We start from the raw sequence: 21,491 nt of genomic DNA on the forward strand, positions 1-21,491 counted from the left end.
TATACTTCTCCCTTCTGTTCCATCCGCTCCTGGCTTTGGTTCCAAAAACCGCAGCAAAATTTGCAGCAAAAAAAGCTGCTTTTCCACAAAAGTGGGGCCTCAGCCTACAAGACACTTAGTGTATGGAGGCTTCTGTACATGACAGCGGGTTAGCCATCGGCTATTGTGCTTGGTGGTGGAACGATAGTGGAAGAGTGTTGAAGAATATAAGCGATATATCAGATTATTGGTAGTATATATTACCTACAGGCTATGCCAACTACTTCCATCATCCATATGCCACTTCTATATACAATGTACAGTGGTTGGATCATTGTACCATGGTAAATACTTGGTGCCTATGTCTAGCTATCCGCTTTTGGTTCTTTTATCATCTCCATCTGGCACAACACTGAGCTCCTAATTCTTGCTTTATGGATCCTTGGACCAGAACTAAATCTACACTGACAAGACCATCTCAGGCGAGCAGCAAGGCGTCTTCCATCTTCTTCAGAATAGTGTTGTGACTATAAGGGCCAGTTCACACGGAGTTAAAGCGCTCGCATTCTGGCACATATACACATGTCAGGATGTGAGCGCTCAAAACAGATCACATTCATTTCAAAGGGTCGTTACGGGCGTATAACACGTGTAATTTTGTGCAAGTAATTTTGCAGCCGCGCGCCATATGTATATATGATCCATTATTTCTCTATAAATGAAGCTGTTATTTATATATTACTTATATATGGTGGTTATATAGTGTATATAGTATATAGTGAGTATATAGTGTACATAGTATATAGTAGAACATCACTCCTTTGTTACACAATTGCAGGTGCATGAAACAGAATGTAGATATGTGATTGATACACTGACCATAGGTTATATCTCCCTGGTGCCCGGGGCCTATAGACTAGAAGCTAATGGGACTCTTTATGTACTGACTAAATAGCAGTATCAGTCTTTGTGTGCATTAAACATTTACATTGCTTTGCATCTAATAAAAGTTTCTGCAGCGTCATTGCCTAAAGGTTATACCGTACACTAGATATAATGACTTGTATATAGTGACTATGTGATATTTGCTGTGCACATGGAGCAGATCTCCACCTCTGTCTGCTTGTGGTTGATCATTAGCTGGAGGGGAGGGGTCTGGGCACAGATATAGACTGCAGGGAGGGCGGCTGCCTTGTATACAGGCTTCTCTCTGGTACGTCAGGCCGTGTATACAATATACAGAGCTGAGCAGGCGCTGTATACACTAATATAGGTGTCCTCTGCTTGTTATATAGGTATCTCCAGCGACAGACAATCTGCAGCAATGACGGGATCACAGAAAAGTTTGGCCAAGGGTAAGTGAGATTGTAAAGGAGCAAGTTGGGCGCCTGGGCTTTAATATTGTAGGGGATGAATGGGTTATAGGTAGAAATCTATGCACCAGTGTCAATGGATCGCAGAACTTTGGGGTCTGTTTAGCTCATTTGTTGTTTGTCTGAATTTGTTACAATATAGCAAAAGAAAATACAACGTATCGTTGCGTTTTCCTAAGTTACATATATTTTCACCACTCTATAGGTTGCAGTGCTGCGCACAGCTATGTAGCAGAGCCGGTTTTGTGGTTTGGCACAGCCCCTTGTGATCACTTGTGTAACCGTGTGTTATCTGGATAATCTTTGTCTCTTGGCGTTGTGGCTTGTACCTCTTGATAAACTGTTATATAAATAAGCTCCGCTTCTCTATCGCCCTATGGGTTTATTCCTAAATCAGTGTGGCCACATTATGGGTTAAGATGCTCCAGATAGAAGAGTTTGGCGTCTGTTTCCCTCTATACCTTTTACAAGGCCCTTGACCTAATTCCTTAACTCCTGTTCTTTTGGAAAGGGGATCTCAATGGCAGCACAGTGGGCTGTCTTCTCTATCCATAGGGCTCCATACACACTGGACAATCCAAATTGGTAAATTCAGTGCAAACCTAGTCAGGAGACAGGACTCTTTGCAGTATAGTAGTCTATGATGCTGGGAGTTTCTGCCTTCTTTAACCTGAAGCTCTTGGGGCCCCTCCATGGTTGCACCTTTTCCCACCTCCCTTTGGCTCTGTCCATACAGGGACTCCCGGCATCATCGATTGCTGTAATGCAAAGAATCCTATCTCCAGAGTAGAGCAGACTGGGAAATCCGGCCCTGTGTGTATGGGGCCTGGTAGGTACCTATGTATGCAGGACTCCATGAAGCTTCAGGAAACCATACGCCAGCTGTGATATAAAGAGTGCAATCACAGCATGTTAAGTGTTAAAAAAACCATGGCTGCAAACCCTCTGTGATTGGTTATTAAATAAATTTTATACACCCCATGCTAAAAATCCCTGCAGTATAAAGTCTTGCTCTGCCTATGAACCCACATCATGTCCGTTCTGGTGCGACTTTAGGACATCCATATATGAAGGCACAAGTCAATGCAGCGATCGAAACTAGATCTTGGCTGGGATCTGTCACCTAATAGTTAAATAACTAAGGCAGCCCTTCTGTGTACAGCCCAGATTGTTCTCTCTCTTTACTGATAACCGCTACATATATGGGTTAATGGCCATAATAAACAAGGTTCAGCGGGTTCTCTCCATTGGAATTGGGGTTAATTGTTTCCTGTACAAAGGAAAGGGTTAAATGAACATCAGAAGTGGCTTTTTGTGGTGTAAGTCCCTGCTGTCCTGATCTAGGAACCAAACCTTACACCATAGTGGTGATCTTCAGTGTTTCCTATAAGCTGTGGAAAGGAAAGCGTTAAGAGGAAGTGTCTGTGGTTAACCCCTTGTTGTAGAGCTGCTGTCTGTATACATGGATGCCTGGTGTATTCGCTAGTGTGCACACTGATGAGCCTGTTACCACTTTGTGTTTATTAGGCAGGGTTCACACATGCCAGTACTGTGCTCCATAGACAAAACCACTGCACAAGCAGCCATATTTTACAGTGAAGGTATTGGCCAAGTCTGAACTGCGCGGCCGAGCAATGACAACGCTTAGCGACCCGTTTTGCTGTTCTTTTTTAAAGAAAGTGCAGCAAAAAACCTGTCCTGAGCACAATATGTGAGTAATACATTAGGGAGCACTCTATGGTGGAGACGTTCTGTAATTCTCCAGGAGACAGTCATTGAATCAGAGCTTCAGATACAGATTGTAGGTTATATTTGTACTGTGTGAATTGCTCCGTCTACCTTACGTATATCTGTATCACTAATGTGTATATATTGTATCTCAGGCAGCGCTGCCCCAGGTCCGGTACCAGAAGGAAGCATTCGACTTTACAGCATGAGATTCTGCCCCTTTGCCCAAAGAGCAAGGCTTGTCTTGGCTGCCAAAGGAATCAAGTAGGCGCATCATCTTATACCCTGGTGCTTGGTATAAACACCATTTCCCTCCACCAATATCTTGGCTTTCTCTCTTTTAGACATGAAGTCGTCAACATTAACCTAAAAAGCAAACCCGACTGGTTCCTTGAGAAAAGTCCTTTTGGCTTGGTGCCGTCTCTGGAGACCTCTGATGGTAAAATAATCTACGAATCTGCTGTGGTTTGTGACTACCTGGATGAAGCCTTTCCCGGGGTAAAGCTGACCCCATCGGACCCCTATGAGAAAGCTCAGCAGAAGATTCTTCTGGAACATTTCTCTCAGGTAGGACACTTGGCTAGTATTGATGGGGTTATACAAGATGAAACAAGCATGTCCGCTTTCTTCCAAAAACTGTCACACTTTGAACCGTTTGTGTTGTACAAGTTTTTGAGCCAAAATTCGGAAGTTTATTCTAAAAAATGTAGAGGAGGAACTCCAAAACTGCATGTGTGATACTAGTCTGACTGTGGTGGGAACTCGGCTGCCGGGTCACTTGTTCTAGGTCTGTTGTCGTCATAAGGCTAGAGGGACAATATGCCGGGTACAATCAAATCCACATTGTCAGAGGACGGTGACATCCAAGCCAAGCATTGCCTCCCATTGCCCCCAAATGAGACCACTGGATACAATTTGTAATGGAATCTCTGTAACATGTGGCAAGTTGTCTGACCCTGGTGACTGGCCATATTAACATGCATGAAAATCCAATGGGTTGGAACTCCCAAAAAGTTTAGTTTTTTGTTAATTTTTTTTATTCTTCATTATCTTATATGGCCATGACATGGGCACACACTACAGTGGTGACTCTTAATACCCCCCCCCCCCATCCTTCTGCCCGCCTGTTTCTACTTAATCCCAGAATTTAACATTGTGAATCTATGGCAGTCTAAGCTTGGTGTCTGAGAACTGCGCAGTGTGTGTTGGGTGTTCAGGTGATCTTACAAGCACATACGACTAGTATAAGTAAGGCCATCCTAAGATTTATCATCCCTCCTCCTCATTCGTGTGTCACCATAACCTCGCATTTCAACCCAATCTGCATCAAATGGTTTCCCCCTTGTGAATTGGTTCCTTTTATTTCCAAGATTGTTTTGTCAAAATGCAAATCAGCTCTTTGGAGCAATGGAGGTGTTGTAGCTTATCTCACTGGAGCAATGGCAACACCCTCACTGCTCCAAGTAATGGAAGACGAGTAACACATCTGTATGTTCTCTTTAGGTTACCACTGCAATGTACAAGATTTTATTTGCCAAAAGGGATAATCAAGACACAACTGAGTTAAAGGCGCAGTTTTTTGAGAAATTTAAAAAATTTGAAGAGGTAAGACCTGTATGGGTTCCTCCCTGTAAACCCTGTCAATCTAGAAAGTTTGTGGTGAATCAATATCAGACTGGTGATCATGATGGCTCTCAGCACCTGATGTTCATCGGTAGCTGATCGGTAGGGGTGCCAGGTGTCGGACCCTCACTGATATGATTTTAATCCTCTATCCTTAAAGGTCATGAATAATTTCAGCCCAGAAAATCCCTTAAGACTGGGGCCCCACGGGACGTAAACACCGCGATTTCCCTGCAGCGGAGATCCTGCAGGAAAAATCGCAGCGTTGTACAGTGGTCATGCGAATCCCATGCCCACTTTGCAGAAAAGATCGCAGCGTGGACACACTGCGATTTGCAAAGCCGTTATGGTTTTGCAAATCACAGCATGTCAATTATATCTACGGAAACGCTGGGGGCTTTCCCATAGATATAATGTTAAGAGAAAGTCCGCAGAGGAAAACTCCGAACTTTCTGTTGAAAGCGCTGCAGAAAGAACCGCAATGCATTCACGCCGTGGTTCTTTCTGCAGGGCTTTAGCGCTGCGATTACGACCCGAGGGGCCTTAGCCTAATGCAACAAAATGGGCTCATAGATAAAATCCTATATAGGATGGAGCTATAGGACTTTATACCCTGCTGTTCACAAGGAGGCACTTAGAGGAGGGTTACTGTAGTATTCTATAGCGGAGACCGCATAGGGTGACAACTTTACAAATCCCCCCTCCCCTTTGCACCTTCTCTGTAACATTGCTCTACTTGGGGTTGAAGTTTTGTAATTCATCTTTACAGACACTGACCAAGAGGAACACGCGTTACTTCGGTGGAGAATCCGTGTCCATGATTGACTACATGATCTGGCCTCACGTTGAACGTTTCATTATTTTTGATGTTCAAGAGTAAGTGCTCATACACATGATGGGATTCAATGGCCGTGGTCTAGCTCTTGTATTAACGTATAGTATACGGCCCCATAAATATTAATGGATCGACTAGAACAGCAAATGTATCCAATCCAGGATAAAATAGAACCTGTCCTTTCTCAGGCTGATCTCATGGATCCTTAAATAGATTCCAGCCTATGAGTGATCTGTGAAAACTGGTTACCCCGGGGTGTACACTCAGCCGTGAAGAAGAGAAATTCTTTTCACCGTTGTATGGCGTGTTCTTCTGAATATGCATACAAGGCAAACCAGAATTACAAAGCATGTCTGTCAGATATGGAGCATACAGAGGCCCCCTGGAGGGCGGAAGGGAAAGTGTAAGTGCCATAAACGGAGCACGGATTGGTATATACTTGGGCAAAACTCGCAAGATTTGTCTTTGCGGAGGTGGAGGTGAAAAAACATAAACTCTTTTTATGCTTCGATGTGACTGTGCTGTCTTTGGCCATCTTCAATGATGTCATGTGGGTCAGGCCAGCGTCACGATACAGTGATGCCAATGTAACCCACGTCTGTCCATGTCATTGAGCCCCAACGACACCAGGGAGTTCCTTCCACCACTCCTGGCCTCTGATAGTATATTCTGGGGTCTGAAAAGTTCTGGTCTGAAAACAGTTCTGGTTTGGACAGAGCAAAACCGCCAGGTGAACTTCACAAGATGAATCTCATGAGATCTTCCCAACAACTACCAAGTACTTAACTATCTCTGCTCCTGTCACAGCCTCCTCCACTTCCCCTTCAGCCCTCCAGGGGGCCCCATGCATTCCATATCGCATCTCTAGCAATGACATCCTTATACTTTTCAGCATCGGTGATGTGATATAGAGCACAAGGGAGGGGAGGTTTGGAGGGTAAGTGGAGTATAATCTGTGGTGAACCACAATCCTTTTCGGGTCCGCACACAAACACTGTAGAAGCCACTATGGGACAGCATACCTATATATAATATCTATGTAAATGGGGTATCACACTATGTGGGGGACAGGGCATATGCTGTGTGGGAGGCCCAAGTGCTGGGTGGCCCAGTGTTTGCTAGATATGTCCCTGGCTGGGAGGGATCAGATGGGCAATAAAATACTCCTGTAGTTCATGGGAGAGATTGGCCACAGGAAAGAAAATGGTGTGCTAGTAATCAGAGGATTAATAATATACATGCCAAATCTCTCTGCTAGCTTTTGCTACAAAGTATCGGTCTGGAATCTAGGATGTTTCATTCCCGTAGCATTGTGTAGACCGGTAACGGCTAACACTTTGAGCTCGTTGTGTCAAAATCCGTTCTACAGTAGGCAAGCTCAATGCTGTAGGGTCTACACTGGGGACTTTAGGCACAATAATTTTATTTTTTCTTTATCTAGGTACTTGGAGCAGTTGCCGCGTGTCAGTGTCTGGCACAATCTCATGCTGCAAGACCCGGCTGTTAAAGCAACCTTCACCGAGCCGGAGACCCTCCTTGCCTTTATCAAGCTATATACCCAGGACAGTTTGGATGCCGTTGACTATGGCCTGGAGTAATGATACAAATAACTGTGTGATCTCGGCATCTTGTGCCTTTTAATGTAGTCACCATTACCTCAAAGCAACATGTCATTAAATACATATTTTCAAGTATTGATCAGCCATTGTGTTCAATATACAAGCTAACCATTAGTGTTGTGTGGTGGAAGACACAACATTGTATCCATAGGCCACAACATTAGGTAGACCTCTAGACGGCATAGTCCAATGCTTCTGTGCAATGTCACAATACGTAGCTATAAACACTATATGTACCTGTATATGTTCTCTACTACTGCCCTGTAGACTTTCTTCTCTTGGTACTTGCTGTGTTTCGGGTAATTTACTAGACTCCTTATCAGAGTAGATGGGAATTTCATCTCCTACTTTTAACACTCAGAAACTGACTAAACGGCGGAGGCTTTATCCTAATTCTACGGTGACTTCTTTCATAGAAGTAGATTATTTCTACCAGCTGAGTTTACAAAAAGTTGAGTTGAAATCTTACGATCATGTAATTCCACCTCAACATCCCAAAAAATTGGATCTTCTCAGCACAGTAAGGGAAGGTAAATTGCAAATCTGGATTAATTCCATTCAAATGCTCGTGAAACTTCAATAGTTGGGAGAGTGTGTCTGACCAAGTAACGGAGATGTCATCTAGAGTCTGGTATCACGCCAGATATAGACACCAAGTGTATGTATGAGGAGGAGTAATGGGATCTTGACAAAACCATCCCAGATGAGGGTCAAGCCGGCAGCCGGAGACAACAAGAACTTTATAGTGTTGTGCCTATTAAATTACAAGGTACCAAAGGTGAGGACCCACTGATAAGAGTGTGGTGGAGGGGTCTACGTAGCTCTTCGTTATTTGGAACCCTTATACTCTATGGGAGCCTCTGTCTCAAATATTTATATCCCTTTATTCAGAATACAAGCAATATGAGACTGTTCACGTGGTGCATGAGTCCAATGTTCCCCACACATCACTGATAGGTATGATCAGTTGTCTGTGTTATAAATTATCATAAACCATCCTTAGGTTATATTTCCATGGTTCTCGGAGTTATAGAATAGGACTAGGACTCTCGGATTGCTTTATATTGCCTAAAGGTCATACAGTACATTGAATATAATGACTTGCATGAGGTGGCGATGTGATATCTGCTGTACACGGGGAGCAGATCTATGCCTGGAGGGGCTGTGTCTGGGTGAGCATTAGCTAGGAGGGGACTGGCATAGATTTTGGTAGCAGACAATGGATGGTGGACTTGCCGTGTTACCTAACCAGTTTGACATTAAGCCATTCCCAAGTAGCCTCACCATTTAACTCCCATACAGAGATGTGTACGACGCTGTGGACAGACTACCGGGTCACTACGTCTGGGAGTGGTGACCGCTGACTTGGCTCCATTTAGAACATGGTAAAAACATTGTCCTAATTGGTGGGGGGTCAGATGCCCACCGAATTACGTCATCTGGTATCCTATATACTCCTCTTTGTGTCAACGTTGCGATTGTGGTCACTCCTTGCTGCAGAGCCCGAGTATTATTATGGACTAGATAAATATGTGCAAGGCTCAGTCTGACTGCAGATAAGGAATCTGCTCGGTGTATAAACAGCGACGTATGACCCCGAGCACGCTACGTGATTTCCATGTACTTGGTTGTGACCTGAATAGTTTTTGTGCTGCATAACTAAGATGTGATTGTGACTATTCCTGTAACCTGTATACACAAGGTAAAACCTTCATAGTAACATCTCCTCTGCCTGACAATGAAGAAGGGAAAGTATAAAACTAACACAAACTTAGTAGAAAGTGTAGAAAAGAAGTTCATCCTATTGGAAAGTGGATTGAGCTCCGTTATAGGGTTAATACATTTCCAACAAACTTTGCATAAATCAATGAAGATTTGTAAAATACCTTAGAGGAAAAATGCTTCTTTCTCCACTTCAAGGGACCACAATCCAGCATATCAGAAATAGACGGGTTAGGATCATCTGGGTTGATATTCTAATTCTAGTTACAAACTCCCTTTTAGGAAAGCGACTTGCCACACTTTGAACTCCATTACATGGTTACTAAATTTTGACCAAACTGAATGAATCCATAGTATAAGCAAATATGAGAATCTGTATTATATGATATCAAGGAAAGATGCCTTTCTCCACTAATATCTGCTGAATTCATATCAAATTGACTTTTTTTTTTTTTTCCAGCTTCTTTACAAAGTGACCCAAAAAAGACCAAATCTGTCAATATCACAATCTACCACACGAGGACAGCATTGTAAAATATACTATAATATTAGGGCTAAGCAATGAACCAGACCCCAGACTCTGAACGTGCTTGGAAACAGCTGGACAGATACATAGAAGGAACTGCGACCGATCGGGAAGTCACTGAGGCTCTTGCCATGCAGCAAAGTAAGGCTGGGCTCATATCTGTACAAGGATCTGCCAGGAGACCTGAACAGCAAAGAGCTGGACCATTAAAACTGCAGTGACCTGTGGACACCCATAGACTATAATGGGGGTCTGCCGGATTTTAGAGGTGAGACATGTTGCCCTATTGGATGTCTCAATATCCAGAGCACATTATAACGAACACTTGCCAAGGAACCCTCATTCCTAATTATTGCCCTGTCTAATTGTCCTGCTGATCAGCTGACCAACAAGCGCGCAAGATAAAATATGCAACTTATTAGCAGTACAATGTCCTGTGTGATCAGGGATGTGCTGACAGTAATACATGCAGCCAAATTGGGAAAGCTTAATCCCGATTCCCTAACGTAATCGTTCCTCTCCCATTCACTGTGCCTATGTAACCAAGCTGGTAGATCTAGGCTCCTCCTGGCCTCTTCTACCACTGATGAAATCTATACAAAAGAAGTCTATGGAGAGGTGATGGGGCAGGGGGGAAGAGGAGACCTTAACTCTTCCACAACACAGCTAGATAACCAGAACTTACTATCTATCTTTCTCTCCGAAGAAATGAATCATTTAATGCTATAGACAGCCTCATATCTCTGTTTCCTTCCTTCCCTCCCTTTCCGTCTCCATAGACTTCATTGTATCCCATCACTGCTTGAGTATGGACAGAATCTCTCAGACAAGAAGTTAAGATAAAATAACTAAAGACGTTGCAAAATTTCTGCACTAAAACTAAAGTTTCCTTATACTTTAATCTAATATGAGCTAAGTCTGGACACGTCTGTAACACGGCAAGTTTCTGATATCAATTTCCCAGCGCTAATAATCTGAAATATGATTATATAAAATATTGTATTATTGTATGCAATGAGGTAGAACAGTAAAGATGCACTTTGCATAAAACAAGAAGGTTGACATAGACAGGGGTCCCAGGAGGCCCAATTTATTTTTACAACGGGAACATTTCATTGTTAGTACTGTATGTTAGAATGCAATATCACATGTACGCTATTAAAACATCGGGGATTAGACGTGAAACCGTTATTAATAAGGGAGATAAGGGGTGGGGGGGGGGGAATTCTGGGAAAAGCAAGATGTTACCCTAGCATGATAATCAGCAGTCTTAGAAGGTTGAAGGCTTGGCACATAACAGGACTCTAGTATTAGATGGGACACATTGTAGGTTTGTAACGTTGTAACGCATTGTTATAGATTGTGATGGAGCTGGACTGGAAAAGCTTCTAGAAAAGTTGGATCATCGGTGTTGAGCCAACAATGTAGCAGAGTAAAGTAAAAGAGCTGTTTAAGCCCTGCCGGTCCCATCAGCTTTGGCTTGCAGCTGTCTCCTGCCATGACATCTTGGTCTGCTGCTTCATTCTTTTTAGACTGTCTGATTATCTCATGAACTGCTATCACGTTTCCATTTCTGTTTTATCACTGTAACTGGCTACCCAGATGGTTGAGGTCCGAGGATCCACTACCAAAGTAGCCAGAAGTAGATACATGTACATAGAAGGCTTTTCTGGCATTACAAGCTGTGAGATTTGCAGAATCCTCAGTCCTTTGCACACAGCAACAGTTTGCAGACATGTCTGTGCAGACCATGAGCAGAATCAACCCCTCCCCTCCTTATTCACTGTGTGAAGAGAGAAAAGGACTGCCCTCTACACTCACTGAGATAAGCAAGATGGAGTGAAATGTATCCAGGGACAGACCTCCTTGTTAACAAAAGAGTGACCTGGAAATTAATTAGAAGGGAGACACCTAGTGGCAGGAACTTCCCAGAGGTTTTTCAGGCAGAAAGCAGTCGGATTTATAATTAAAGTGTATTACATTGTGTTCCAGAATCGCATGTTCTATGAAATGACTGTTGTCTGAAAAGTGAGTAACCATTTGACCATTGTTATATCCTGTTGTATACTGTGGGTTGTCACTACATAAAATATGTTATGATTTAGAGATGCATGGAGTGGATAACATGGAGATTCTGTATTAGGAAACCTTGTAGGAATATAGTAATATTGTATTACTTAGACATTGAGTGTTGGTATTATGGGGGCACGGAATGATTGTATTATGTAGACATTGTACGGAACTATTATTTAATACACAGAGAGGGAATGGTGGCTTGTAATAATACACCCATCCCTCTCTGTGAATTTCCTAATCCTGATGGTTAGTGACCCTCTATGACTGGAACTATTATTTAGCACTATATGGCGGTATACAGGTCTGACAATGTAATAAAGAGAGCAGTACTGGTAAATGTGACAAGCAGTGGAGCGGATTAATGATTGACTACGTTTTTTCCCTTGTTCAGGTCTGAATTTTCTGTAAAATTCGCCCCGTCTCCCGCTTGCACTAGTTTTGGGTTAAAAGCTTTCGGAATATAAAGCTACTTCGCAGTGATGTGTCTAGCGACAGACTAGTCTCCTATCTCTGTGCATCAGACATGATGACACTCCATTGTGTGTTGACCTGGAAATAGACCTATAATGCAGAGCAAATAACTCGCTTTCCATCAATTCTCTTTCTGAAATGCTTTTAAAGGGGAACCTGTCACCACAAAAACTCAGCCCTAACTACAGGCAGCAGGTTATAGGGCAGGAGGAACCGGCCAGAATCATATATAGGTTTGTATATAAAGGTTTGGTATGACTTATCCATTTATATATTTGCTCTTGCTATGCTTAGAAGAAGACATGTAGTCTATGATAGAAATATCTGTCAATCACTATCATCATGTATGGCTCGGGGAGGGTTAACATTTGTGGTTGCACCACTATGTATGGGTATGGCCAGCAGAGGGTGACCAGTTGTTGTTGCACCACCCTGTATGGCCAACAGGGGGTGACCAGTTGTTGCACCACCCTGTATGGCCAGCAGGGGGTGACCAGTTGTTGCACCACTATGTATGGCCAGCAGAGGGTTTATATTTGTGGTTGCACCACTATGTTTGACCAGCAGAGGGTGACCAGTTGTTGCACCACTATGTATGACTAGCAGAGGGTGACCAGTTGTTGCACCACTATGTATGACTAGCAGGGGGTGACCAGTTGTTGCACCACTATGTATGACTAGCAGGGGGTGACCAGTTGTTGCACCACTATGTATGGCCAGCAGGGGGGTGACCAGTTGTGGTTGCACCACTATTTTTGGCCAGCAGAAGGTTTATATTTTGTTGTTGCACCACCATTTTTGGCCAGCAGAAGGTGCTCTCGCCCAGGCTCTCCATCTGTAGGTATCGGGGGATATTGTCACTCCTTAGGGAGAGACCACCATATAGGTGTGTGGAGACTTGTTAAGCCTTTAGCACTCCACTTTGCAAGGAACTATGGGAAGAATATGCAAATCCGCCTTCCATGATGTAATTAGGAAGACAGTTGCTGCCTCATTGTTGCAAACCAATAGAGGGCGCTCACTGGAATGTGCAAGCCTGTCTTAAGACAGGATTCCAGTGAAATAACCCAATAATGGCTGAGGCCTTTGTTTAGCAATGACGCTGAGATTATTACCAGGTTATAGTCTCTCAATCGAAGACAGCTGTTTCGATCTGGTTGGATCTCATCAGCCCGATGTAGAGAGGACTATAACCTGGTAGAGGTGAGAGGCTTAGACAGGGTCTAAGTCTCCACACACCTATATGGTGGTCTCTCCCTAAGGAGTGACAATATCCCCCGAACCCTGTCTAAGCCTCTCACCTCTACCAGGTTATAGTCCTCTCTACATCGGGCTGATGAGATCCAACCAGATCGAAACAGCTGTCTTCGATTGAGAGACTATAACCTGGTAATAATCCCAGCGTCATTGCTAAACAAAGGCCTCTTGGAAGGTCGGGCATGAGGCTAAAGGGAGCAGCCATTATTGGGTTATTTCACTGGAATCCTGTCTTAAGACAGGCTTGCACATTCCAGTGAGCGCCCTCTATTGGTTTGCAACAATGAGGCAGCAACTGTCTTCCTAATTACATCATGGAAGGCGGATTTGCATATTCTTCCCATCTGTAGGTAGTTACTTGATTATCAGTCCTTATGTAGTTTCCTAGCATTTAGTCCTGTGATAGTCCTGGCTTTGTCCTGACTACACTGCCACCATGTATCCATTCTCCTCTTTCCTATTACCGGCCCTCTCTCTGCTGCCTGTTAACAAACCTGGACTTTTTTGTCTACAGCCACCTGCAGCCTGATCAGCTAATGGAGACACGTCCCGGGGCCACAGGACCCCTCTGCAGTCCAGTCCAGATCCCTGTATGGTTGGTGTAGCCTTCGCCAACTCAATGGTCCTCCCAGTGAATTATCATCTAAAAGTGCAGCGCCCCCCGACTCTAATCTGTGTCACTGCCTTTGAAATCTCATCCAGCGTCTGCCTGCTCTATCTGGGGATCGGCAGCAAGGTATGATTGTCAGCTTATGGGCCTAGTATTAAATGTGAACTTAGGCAGGTTGGAAATATACCAGATTTATCACAGTGGCTGATGCATACAAAAACTGCACTGTGGGCATGCACCCTTAGGGAGTCTTCACACAGAGTATTTTTGCAGGCTGAAAAAATCTTAAACTTTTTTGGTGCATTTTTTTTTTTTTTACTCCAGCACATTGTATGGACCTGGACACTTCACTCCAGCGGTTTTCAATTCATTTTTTTTTTTATAAAAACCACATCAAAAAGGCTGACGTATTATACATATTACATATTATTGATTTCAATGCATTTTTAAGGCGGAATCCACCTGAAGATCGGTCATTCTGCTTACTGACTGCCATTGCAAGGAAACGGGCGGACTCCATGTGAACATACCCTTAGGTTCTCTGCGCTGGTTAAGTTCTTCTGTCCTTGGGCTGAGACTACTCTGCAACTTTTTATAGTGTTACTTATTGACTTTAGGGCTGTAAGTGACGTTGTCTATGATTCTTGTCATGTGACCAAAGATGGCCGTGTCACCCTGTGACGTATTCACTTATGTAAGCGTAGGTGCAGCCAAAATCGCCATGTAGTGCTACCGAAAGCTGCAGTGTCGCCTTGTCCAAAGACGTATCAGGAACTTAATCAGCACAGAGAATCTAAGCGCGCATGCGCATGGTGCAGTTTCCCAATTTTGCAGGTGAAACACGTTTTTTTTAATGCAATTTTAAGTGCACCCAAGTACATTATGTGCATACAGTCTAAACCCAACAAACTTTAGAGGAGGGGGTGTGAAATGTATGAAAAACTACTGCAGGACAAGGGTGGCCATTGATAGTTTCTACATAGTATTTATTAGCATTACACCTGTCATTGGGAGATAGGCTTGTATTCACATTCAGGGAAATTATTGTAATAGGAAGTCATAAGAAGAAGCAGAAAATACACCGTAATCTGAGGACATCAAAGAGCGGCACAATGTATAGTCTATGTGTAGTCCTCTCATTGCTCAGTATGGAGGAGACTCTGATGATGATGATGGAACATTTCTCTGCATCTTGTTTGTTCTGTGCAGGTTTTGTAACATTATATCATTATGTGCGGTGTAGTTTGACCCACGATAATGTATTGTAATATGTGTCAGGTGGCGCACTCAAGCCCATCATAATGTACTATAATATGTGTCGGGCGTCACTGTCAGACCCATGATAATGTACTAGAATACAATTCCGTATCGTTGGTTGGAACATAGAAGGGGTTAATGGTGAATATCAGAAAACGGCGGTGTATATTTTGGGCGCTCTTCTACGGTAATAATAGTAATGTGTCACCATGACAATGACATGTACAGTATTATCTGTGACGTAGATGATGATCTCCAACTATAATTGGTGTAAGGGGACTATCGGAGATCAGTAAGAGTATAGGCAGGAGGCTGGAGACGGCCAGAAAACTTGTATAAAACCCTCTTCTACCTCCATTCTCCATCTCTGCACACCCCCTACTGCCTGCGTTTCATTATCACTCCCTTCTGGTCCTCAGCCGGGTCATGTGACTACCATAAGATTCTCCAAATTATACTGCGGGCAGATGTAATATATCTTATGCCAATTCCTGGAGTGATATGTATGATAAAAACGGCAACTTTTTGGCACCAAAATTTCACCAAAAGGCCACTTTTCCGAAGCAATAAAGAAATGATAATTTATGGCAAAAAGTGGTGAGACTTATATCTCAGATCTACGCCAAGTAGATGGGTAGAAAACGAAGACATTCACTTTTCTAGAATCAAGCTGTGTACTTGACTCTTAAAGGGGTTGTCCTGGAATTGGAGCAAGCCATGGGGTGGCCAGGGCAGGTGTAATATAACAAAAAAACCATTCTCATCTGTCCCTGGGTTTCTGTTATTTGCTGTCTGTGTCTGTTCAGTCTTGTGCCTCTTGCCAGAAGCCTTGGCCACCAATATGTAGCCTCAGCTATGGCTGGTGACTTATATGAGTGACATCATCTGGCATTCGCTGAGGCTACTGTATGGTCTCCGTGGTCATGTGAAGCACAAAACTTCTGGCAATGAAGCATGGGCATGAGACTGAACATGAAGCATTGTGGACACAAGGAGGCTTTATGCTACACCGAGTGTCCCAAGGCCTGCACAAGTTCTTGGCTAACCCCTTTAATATCCCAGAAGAGATATCCCAAGAGATCCCTTGGCCCCTAATAATTTAGACCTGGTATGTGGGTTCTACAGAATTGTGATGCTAAGTTCACACTTGCTTCAGGCTGTCCGTTGTTCTGCTCCGTTGGACCACTACAATTGCGGGGTCTTTTGGATGTTTTCTCCTTTTGCAATTGGTGAAAGAAAAAGTTGTCCATGCAGGACTTTTTTGTGCACCAATTTCGGGCGGACACTGCAACATAAAACCAAACCACTCACTGAAAGGGGTTATCCGGGCAAAAATTTTAATTTTTAATTAGATGGGGCAAAAAAAATTATACTTGCCTGTCTTCAATCCCTCCCAGCATGGTCCGGTCCTGCCGGCCCATTGTTGCCTTCTGGTGCAGGTCCCCGCCATTCTTGACCCCATTCAGGCACCCAAAAATATATTTGACATGTTTTCTACACTGTAGAATTCCTGAATTGCGAGATATTACCAAATCATGTGACCAAGGCCTGACAAATGGGTCGGCTCTCTCCATATCCCAGGGTTTTCTTACAAGGTTTGAAGTCTCGGCACTTGACCGCTCGCCCGTATACAATGTAATAATTAGTGACACTCCAGAAATGTATTTTTTTTCTCACATGGTCGGATTAAGGAGGATTATTGGCTCCATCTATTTAGGATGATTTGATGTAATCCCGATGTGAAATGTGCGCACTCCTTATAATCCCGTCACTTCTTTTGATGCTCGCATTAGGAAAATGTGCAAAACTGCTTATTAGACCCAAGAATAACAAATCCTGGCCGTGAACAGTGTGTAATGTCTAGGAGTAAGCCCATTGACTGCGAGGTAATGCTCCCTGGCGTGCGGGGACTCGGCCGACATTAGGGAAACACAAGACACGTAACCTCATTCTATTCAGTCGGATTTTGACTTTGGCTTTGCCACCTTTCAGACGTTCATGATCCCGAAACCTGTCACAGCATGGATTCTATTCTGTCTTTATTGGTGTTAAAAATATTCATGAGTTTCTTCAACTAAATATAAAGGAGTTTTGCAAGAATGAAGTAAGATCTTGTCCAAGGAATACAGATTGTAGGAACTGAGTCTAGTCAAGTCTTCTCTCCATTGACCGATGGCCTGACCTTAAACTGTAGATCTAACAAAAATAATTCTGGGAAATACGGGAACCTACTGCCTGACAAAGTCCATCTTATGGCCGTGCTCGGTTCTGAGGATGTCGTATACTTTGTTGCTTACAGTTCTTGAATGGCGTAGATTTCAATTCTGCTACACGGGAGTAAAACTGAATTATTAAGAGGCCTGAACTTCTTAAAGGGCTTGAGTGCGTCAAATGTTATCTTGAGTTTGAACTCCAAGACCCTCAGGTTTGTTTGAGATTTGAAGTTGTCCTTCTAGTTCCAAAATTTGCATGTCCTTCGTGTTGTTTTAAGAGCTACAGAAATGTTTTGGCAAAGGGAGATCTTTACTCTTCTCTTTGTATGATGATGTGAATTTATCAACATTCTGTCCTGTTTCTCCTATGTATAGACCACTGGTGGGACGTTAGTACCTACAGTATAGGCCACCGGTGGGAGGTTACTACTTACAGTATAGGCCATCATTGGGACGTTACTACCTACAGTATAGGTCACCGGTGGGAGGTTACTACCTACAGTATAGGCCATCATTGGGACGTTACTACCTACAGTGTAGGACACTGGTGGGATGTTACTACCTACAGTATAGGCCACCGGTGGGACGTTACTACCTACAGTATAGCCCATCGATGGGACATTACTACCTACAGTATAGGCCACTGGTGGGACGTTACTACCTATACTATAGGCCACTGGTGGGACATATGATACATATTATGTAGACCACATTTGTATAGGCCACCGGTGGGATGTTACTACCTACAGTATAGGCCATCATTGGGACGTTACTACCTACAGTATAGGTCACCGGTGGGAGGTTACTACCTACAGTATAGGCCATCATTGGGACGTTACTACCTACAGTATAGGCCACCGGTGGGATGTTACTACCTACAGTATAGGCCACCGGTGGGATGTTACTACCTACAGTATAGGCCACCGATGGGACGTTACTACCTTCAGTATAGGCCATCATTGGGACGTTACTACCTACAGTGTAGGACACCGATGGGACGTTACTACCTACAGTATAGGCCACCGGTGGGATGTTACTACCTACAGTATAGGCCACCGGTGGGACGTTACTACCTACAGTATAGGCCACCAGTGGGATGTTACTACCTACAGTATAGGCCACCGGTGGGACGTTACTACCTACAGTATAGGCCACCGGTGGGATGTTACTACCTACAGTATAGGCCACCGATGAGACGTTACTACCTACAGTATAGGCCATCGGTGGGATGTTACTACGTACAGCATAGGCCATTGGTGGGACGTTACTACCTATACTATAGGCCACTGGTGGGACATATGATGCATATGATTATGTAGACCACATTTGGTGTGAATCATCTCAAGGAGAGGGCTGTAGGTGACAACCAGAGGTGCCTGAGTGTACTTTTAATAGCTGACATCTTGGCATTCTGGTTGCTGTGGCAGTTTGGATTGCGACTGTTTTTGGATGTACCCTTGCTTCACAAATGTTTGTTTTGTTTTTTGTGGCCACTAAGGTGTTTGTCCATATCTGCACCGTCAGAACATGTGCAGTTGTATCCGATTGTATGGCAGTAGACAATGGAGTTTTGTGTGTTTTTTCGGATGATGTCCCGTCTTGGGTGGCCAACTTTCTGTCTGCATAGTGATGACTCAATTTAATTGTTCTGTATTTTGAGGACGGTAACTATATGCCTGTACATACAATACATAAGATCTCAGCTGTGTATGTGTATTTCTGATGGAGGATGGTCATGACAGTCCATAACCTCTTTCCTTTGCGTCTTCCCCATCAGTGTCCATTAGAAGGTTATGTATACAGCTCAGATCTTATCTTGGCTCTGATATTTGTTCATGCTCTTCATGTTGTTTTAAAAAATCTGGTGATCTCGTGACCGCCGTAGCCAAGAGAAGAGTTAAGGAAGTAAATATCTGTGTTGTAACTCAAGAACTGAACTGGAACCAAACCAGTTTAATGACTTTAATTCAATTTAAGGTTATGTAACTTTATTGGGCCAAGCCGACAAAGGATACATTGGTGATAATTGGTTACCATATCCTGTTCTATTCATTCCCGCAGCGGGCAACATAAATGGCAAAACAATTGATGTTGTTCCAATCTTTTCCGGACGTCCATGTTGAGTCCGGCAAAAAAGGAGGAAGAATTAAAAAAGATTGTAAATTAATTTCTACATCAAAGTCAAATGACATTGCAAAATCTATGAAAAGTTAATGTAATAGTGGGGTCTACCTCCCCTCCCGACGCCTATTAATTGGGCTGTAACTGGATTACACCGGGCTGTTTTTGCTGGAGAAGCCGGCCATTTACACAACAGATAGCATCATGTATTGCTGTGTGTGTCAAGTAGATAAGGCAAGTTCATAGAAGCACAAAAGTCAGTAGCGTTTCACTGTCTGGCGCATTCGCCAAAATGAAAGCTTCATGATAGAATATTCCATCAAAGAGACAACATCAAACACTATTTATTAAATGGGCTGATGAGAAAATTCAGAGACGTTACATTACGGATCTGTAATCAGACTTGTGTTGGGGTTGGGGGGGGGGGGGGAGTCATGATTTAGTATATTAGGACAAGGTTAAATTGAATTTTCTCGGGTCAAAATATCTGATAGTTCTTAAAAGGTTTTAATTACACGCTATCTCCGTAACAAAAAAAATAAAAATAAAAAAAAATCTAAAAAATAAATTCTCCATTTTGATTCAGCCATTCGCGACCTAGTTTTTTAAGTTGACAAAGTCTTCGCTTTCAAGGCAACACATCAAAAAATATTTTATTGCTCTTTTTTTCATGTTTTAGCCTAAAATGATATGTTATAAAATTGCGTATTAATGCATTTTTCACATTGCTCCTTTTAAGTAGAAATGGCTTCAAATCTCATCTGTTAATGAAGTTATTACGGCGATGTTGGTTGGCGATGGAAGAGAAGACTTTCAAGCCAAGGTCAGAACTTTATACGCTATTAAGCAGTTTTTAAGTCACCAAGTGATGACTCTTTATATTGGCATATTAGTTGGATGTATGAAAATGGTTTGCAGGACTTTTCTCTCTGCTGATTTTTGGCGGAGTCCTCCAACGTAGATGTGAATCCAGCCTGACTTGTATAGGCATTGTCGATCACTGTCCCATATCAGTAGGTCTTTGGCGTGTGGGAGGAAACCGGAGTACCTGGAGGGAACCCACCCAAAAACAGGGAGAACATACAAACTCCACGCAGTTGACGGCCTTGGTTGGACTCCAGAGCTACATGGAAACCATGCTATCCAATGAGCCACCATGCCTGACTGTTTGAAGGGCGTTGTATGGTATTTCCATTGTGTAGTTATTGGTCTAGATGTAGCTTGATGATGCTTTCCAATGCAAAATCTAAAAAGGGAACCTTTGCTGTAGTATATTTTGTTTGGTAGAGAGTCCAGTTTGGGCCCCCTCAGGTTCAGGGCCCAGTAGTGACTTCTAGTGCTGCACCCTCTAAAACGTCTCCTCTGGGTCTAGGACAAAGAATAGAGCAACGTACCCTTGGAGAATTCCAGTGCTGATGGACTTTAGAATAAAAGGGGTCTGTTATAATAGGGGGTGCCTTGACAAATATCAGTCAGAATCCTTTTGGAGTGATACATTTGGCTACAAAAAGTAGAATGTTTTATAAGATTAAAGGGACCAGAACCCATCTAGACAGATATATTAGTGTCCCCTATATCAAATGGTGTTTTGCCCCTGTGAATTGAGGTCTCCGTTGCCGAGATATCGCCATTTTTGTCAATGTGAGCTATTTGGAGCAACAAGGGAGTTGCCATTGCTCCAAAGAGGGTAAGCCGCAACACTAGGGGTGTAACTAATGGGGTAGCAGCGATAGCCCCGTGACCAGCTTGATATTGAGTTACCTGGTGACGGGACTCCCTTTTAAATTTGTAAAATATTCAGATTTCTTTCTCAACCAGGCCTAGTTCCAAACATGGAGTGTCTGTCCGGGTGACACTTTCTCCATTAGATGAAACATTTATATCTGACCTAGCTCCAGGCGGCACGCATGTAATGGCAAAAACTATGTAAGCATCCAAAGAAAACCACAAAAAAATGAGAGAATACCTGGTGCTTCAAAGGCTAAATCCCAGGGCTCCTGTCTTCAAAGTGCACTGTGGATATCGAGAGCCGCCAGAGCACATCAAATACAATGCAAATACAATGTCATCGTGGGTAACCT

At 43.3% G+C, this 21,491-nt stretch overlaps 1 protein-coding gene across 1 annotated transcript; it reads left to right on the top strand.

Annotated features, from left to right (window-relative positions):
• Window positions 1-1,254: 1,254 nt before the first annotated feature.
• On the top strand, window positions 1,255-7,208 carry LOC142183412 (glutathione S-transferase omega-1-like). Its single transcript, XM_075258493.1, has 6 exons — window positions 1,255-1,334; window positions 3,236-3,344; window positions 3,425-3,647; window positions 4,584-4,685; window positions 5,473-5,579; window positions 6,980-7,208. Exons 1-6 carry the CDS (start codon window positions 1,304-1,306, stop codon window positions 7,134-7,136), a joined length of 729 nt encoding a protein of 242 aa, XP_075114594.1. The 5' UTR covers window positions 1,255-1,303; the 3' UTR covers window positions 7,137-7,208.
• The last annotated feature ends 14,283 nt before the right edge of the window (window positions 7,209-21,491 follow it).

This window comes from Leptodactylus fuscus, chromosome 10 (assembly GCF_031893055.1).
Source record: "Leptodactylus fuscus isolate aLepFus1 chromosome 10, aLepFus1.hap2, whole genome shotgun sequence".
Lineage (NCBI taxonomy): Eukaryota > Metazoa > Chordata > Amphibia > Anura > Leptodactylidae > Leptodactylus > Leptodactylus fuscus.

Coding starts and splice junctions, on each gene's coding strand:
- LOC142183412 (XM_075258493.1), top strand. CDS start 1,304: ATGACGGGATCACAGAAAAGTTTGGCCAAGG. Junction 1,335..3,235: donor ACAGAAAAGTTTGGCCAAGG/GTAAGTGAGATT, acceptor ATTGTATCTCAG/GCAGCGCTGCCCCAGGTCCG. Junction 5,580..6,979: donor ATTATTTTTGATGTTCAAGA/GTAAGTGCTCAT, acceptor TTCTTTATCTAG/GTACTTGGAGCAGTTGCCGC.